Below are 5,305 nucleotides of genomic sequence, written 5' to 3' on the forward strand. Positions count from 1 at the left end.
AAAAAATCTCTCAAATGTTGTCTCTTTCTTTACTTAAATCTCAAGTCTCTTTATTTGGGGGGTTCTGCCACCTTTTCTCTCCCCCAACCTCATACTATAGATTGAAGTCTGAGCCTCTGTGCTGAGCTACATCCCCAGCAAATTTTGAGGCAGTCTTGCTATATTATCCATGCCAGACTTAAACCTGTGATCTTCCTGGGCTAACCTCTCAGAATAATGAGGTTACAGATGTGTATTACCACACCGGGTTTAAGTATTGCTATGCCCATATTCTTGATTTTGCTGACTTCCTCAACACTAACCATTTTATATGCTCCTTTGGTAATAAGATATAGAGACTTGAAGGGCTGGCCAAATAGATCAGTGGATTAAAGTGCCTGCAAGCAGGTGCAGGGGCTGTGGGTTCAATCCCCGGGCCTGCTGTGCCACCCCTGCCCCCAGGGTGCGCTGAGAGGGCAATTGAGACTGGGCGTGGTGGCACCTTGTCTCACTAAAATAAAAATAAAAATGGTTTAGGGATGTGAAAGATTGATTGACTAGAGTCAGGGTCTTGCTAATTTGCTAAATTGCCTGAGCTGGGCTAGAACTTGTGATCCTCCTGCCTCTGCCTCCCAGAATGCTGGGATTACAGGCATGCACCACCACACCGGGCTCCATAAGTACTGTGTTAATGGAGCCACTAAACTTGCATTTTATCTAAGACTCCAGAGCTCTAAGCATGAAAATAGCTACCACCTTCCGGTGGTCTGTATCTCCATGGGGCTATACCCAGTGCTACATTTATTTGTCACAAAATGTGAGAGGACAAGCACCCTCTTCCTCTTTTTACAGAACCAGGTCACAAGAACTTGATGAACTGCTGAATCTGGAACCTGGTTTCTCTTGTTTCCTTACCAGGTCAGCCTCACCTGGGACACAGTTCTGCTGGCTGGGGGTATACTGCTGGTAAAGCAGAAGGTCCTGTTGAGCAGTTGCTCTTAAAATTATTTTCCTATCAACCTCTTCTCGTAGGGCTTGTGCCTCTATGAAAGTATTTTCCCCAGGCATGGTGGTGCATACCTGTAATCCTAGTACTTGGGAGGCTGAGGCAGGAGGATTGCTGCACATGTGAGGCCAGCTTGGGCATAGAAAAAAAAAAACGATTTTTCACACTGACTTCTGTCTCATTTGTTTTTCCATTTATAGGGAGTAGCGTCTTCCTAGAGGTTGCCCATGAATTGGACTGAGTTGAATATTGTCTTAAGCCTCGAATAAATTTTTGTTTGCTTTGGTAGTACTGGGGATTTAACAAAGGCCTTCACACTAAGCTGCATTATTAGCCCTTTTTATTTTGAAGCAGAGTTGGTAGGCTCCAAATTGGGATCCTCCTGTTTCAGCCTTCCAGAATGTAGGGATTACAGGTAAAAGCGACAGTGTGAACCTAGAACAATTTACCAGCTGCACTGTAGATTTGAATCAGCTCTGTTCTGTCTCTCTCTCCCCCACCCCTCAGTGGTGGGGCTCAAAGCTAGGACCTCACACCTGGTAGGCGAGTGCCCGATCGCTGAAGTACATCCCCAGCCCAACTATTCTGAGACCTGAAAAAAATTTGCCTTTGACCTTTATTGTGTCTGGCTTTTTATCCAGCTCAATTTAGTATTATGGTAATTTTGTGTGTCATTATGTGAATGGCTTGTTAAAATGCCCGATGGCCTCAGGGGCATCTGGAGACAAAGGAAGGAGTAACCAAGGAGGAAACATATGTACACACACATATCTCTCCGAGCCGCAGCCCATCTGGGCTTACAAGAGTTCAAATGAACAGGACTGCCAATTTTCCGCCAGTGAAAATCTTTACAAGCCTAAGACTACATTCAGCTGATTTCATTGGACCTTGTTAACTCATTGCCTAGTTAATTAGTGTCTAGTTGATTCCGTGTCTTCTGGAAAAATTTCCACTGAAGAGTCTGGCCTTTAACATCTTTAAGTTATTTTCTTAAATATGCCCTGAAGACTCATTCCTTTTGCTGTTTTTAAGGGTTTAGCATGAAAAACAATGGTAATTTAGCAGCTGGTGTTCTGCAGGGCACTCAGGACAGCATTCAACATGCATGGAAAGGAAAAAAATACCTTACAAAATAAAATGAGCTTGCTATTTATTTATTTATTTTGGCAGAACCAGGGATTGAACTCAGGCCCTTAAGTTATCTCCCCAGCCCCATAAAGTGAGCTTTTTTAAATGTCAACCACAAATGTGGCAAAAATATAATATTGTGAAAATAAAGGAAACCAAGCCAGGGAGATAGCTCAGTAGAATAAGTGTTTGCCTGGCAAGCACAGGGTCCTGAGTTCAATCCCCAGTACTGGAAAAAAGAAAAAGAAAAGGAAAAAAGAAAATAAAGGAAACTTAAGGGTTTGTGAGAAATCTTTTTTTTTTTGGGGGGGGGCGGAACTGGGGATTGAACTCAGGCCCTTGCAGCTTGCCAGACAAGCACTTATTCTACTGAGCCATCTCTCCAGCAAAAATGCTTATGTTTAGAGCAGAAAGTTAAATTAAGTTATAATATTAAGTCATAATGATAATAGAAACATTTACGATTTATTTAATAAAGACTTTTGTGAAGGATTTCAAAATAAATTTTCATTGTATTTATTTTGTGGTACTAAGAATTTTTGCAGGGAAGAGAGGGAGTTCTGGGGATTGAATCCAGGGCCTTTGTACAGAACTACATTCCCCACCCTTTTTTATTATTTACTTTGAAACAGGTTCTAAGTCACTAAATTGTCTATGCTGTCCTGCCTCAGCCTCCCATAGTGCTGGGATTACAGGCATCCACCACCATGTCAGGCTTTAAAAATGATTTTTTTAAAAAAAGGAGTATTATTGCAAACTTATTTGGGGCTAAGGATTTCAATATGAAATGAATCCACTTTTTACACAATTGCTTTCTACTATTAGTTTCTTAGAAGAAAATTATCAATTAAACTCTTCTTTCCACCTGTACCAAATTCTTAGACCTTCTCATTGATAGGCAGAAATAATAAGTCACAAAATATTTTGTCTGAAACTAGATGGAAATGAGGTATCTTCATACCATGGCAAATTTTTAACAGAAACTTAGATTCCCCAAGTAGCAATATGAAATCTATGAAAAAAAAAAACAAACCCAAAGTGGGTGTAGTGGTATACGTGCATACATCCTGGCATTCTGGGAGGGTGGTGCAGGAGGATTGCAAATTCAAATTCAGCCTGGGAAATTTAGCAATTTAGGAAGACCCTGTCTCAAAATTAAAAACAACAACAAAATTCTAGGCTGTTGGTCAGTGTGAAAGCCCTGAGATCAATCCCCTGTACCACAAATATCAAAGAACAAAATGTTAAACCACAAACATTAAACTTGCTGGAAGAGAAGATAGGTCAAACCCTTGAAGTCATAGGCACAGGAAATGACTTTCTGAACAGAACCCCAATTGCACAGGAAATGGTTCTGACAATCAAGATATGGGATCATATTAAATTCAAAAGCTTCTGTACAGCAAAAGAAAACCCACAGGGGCCGGGGAGATGGCTCAGTGGAATAAGCGCTTCTCTGGCAAGCGTGAGGACCTGAGTTCAATCCCCGGTTCTGAAAAAAAAAAAGAAAAGAAAACCCACAGAGTGAAAAGACAACCTATAGAAAATGTTTTGCTAGCTGCTCCTCAGAGGACTCGTATCTAAAATATGTAAAGAACTAAAAAGAGTGGTAATGCCCCAAAAAGACACAATCAAAAAAAAAAAATAGACAACTGAAATACAGACACCACCGAAGTACAAATGACCAATAAATACATGAAGCAATGTTCACCATCACCAGCCATTTGAGAGACACAAATTAAAACAACACTGAGACTTCATCTTACCCCAGGAAGAATGGCTATCATCAAGAAATCAAATAATAACAGATGCTGGAGAGGCTTCTGTGAAGGTTTCTCTGTTGGAGAGAATGTAAACTAGTACAATCACTACAGAAACCAGTATGGAGATTGCTTAAAAACTAAAACTAGAAATTCCATTTGACTTAGCTATTCCCCTTCTAGGTATGTGCACAAAAGAGTTAAGCGCTTTGCATTACAGTGACACATACACACCCATGTTTACAGTAGTTAAATCTTGAGAAGCGGCCTATTCGTCCATCAGGAGGTGAATGGACTACTCTGCCCTAAAGATAAACCAGAGTCATTTGTAGGAAAATGGATGTACCTTGAGACTACAATGTTAAGTGCGATAAGCTAGACACACAAGCTTAAAAATTGCATGGTTTCTCTTATACGAGAAACTAAAGTTATAAGTAAAGGGAAAAATAAAAGACAGGTAATACGAAGTAGAGATATAGATCTTTCTCAGAGAGGGAGAGGATGAAAAAAAAGGAATTAAGATATAGTGTTATGTGCATGTACCAACTTCCCACAAGGAATGTTAAGTATTATGTACTACACAAACATATTATTAAACTAAACTAAAAAAAGGTTAAAAATCCCCTGTAGCATCATGAAACAGCAGAACATCATAAGTATGTGAAGTTTAATTACTTTTACATCAAGCACTTTAGTTAATATTGTAAGATTAAGTTGTGTATAATGACACTGAACAAGAATAGCTTGGATCCCGAGGAATCCACATGGGCGGAATGGATTACCCATGGACTCCAAAGGATTCCATTCTTTTAAAAAATTAACTATTTTTTTTTTTTTTGATAGTCTCACTACGCAGTCCAGACTCAGAGTGATCTTCCTGTCTTGGCGTCCCTAGTGCTCCTTTTTCAAAATTGTATTTAGTACAAGGTCTACAGGATGTCACTACACAGATAGAACTCGTAGTAATCCTCCTGTTTTCAGCCTTCCAAGGGGTGGGATTACATGCGCGTGCCACCACGCCCAATCTCAGTCGCTCCCTTAGCACGCAGGGGATTGAACCCCGGTCTCTACGTCTAGCCCGAGCAGGCGCTTTAATCCGCTGAGCTGTCTGGCCGGCCCTTGCTTCTTTCTTTAAATTGTAGTGAAATACACATACAATTTACCACTGTGATCATTTCAAGCGTACAATTCAATAGCTTAAAGTACATTCACATTGTCTTGGAGCCACGCCTCGATCGCCGCTCTTTGCTCCTAGGACTCACCAGTAGAGGGCATCCGGGGATAGCGCACCAGTCACTTCCACGCCTTCTCTTCCAATACGCATGCGTACTTTCCCAGTGGGACCTGCAGCTGGGGGAGAAGAAAGGGGGCGCCGGAGGGCTGCGCAGGCGCGGGGCGGGCTTTTTGTGACGTCACGCCGCGCGCCCGGCCG

General features: G+C 41.3%; 1 protein-coding gene across 1 annotated transcript in view; it reads right to left on the reverse strand.

The window, feature by feature from the left end:
- Positions 1-1,047, reverse strand: part of Rac1 (Rac family small GTPase 1) — a 36,234-nt gene extending 35,187 nt beyond the window's left edge. Inside the window, exon 1 of the mRNA XM_012514386.2 lies at positions 909-1,047. Within this exon, the coding sequence (XP_012369840.1) occupies positions 909-1,047 (139 nt within the window). The remainder of the gene's footprint in view (positions 1-908) is intronic.
- Between the last annotated feature and the right edge of the window lie 4,258 nt (positions 1,048-5,305).

The sequence above is a fragment of the Octodon degus genome, unplaced genomic scaffold, assembly GCF_000260255.1.
Source record: "Octodon degus isolate 3935 unplaced genomic scaffold, OctDeg1.0 scaffold00031, whole genome shotgun sequence".
Lineage (NCBI taxonomy): Eukaryota > Metazoa > Chordata > Mammalia > Rodentia > Octodontidae > Octodon > Octodon degus.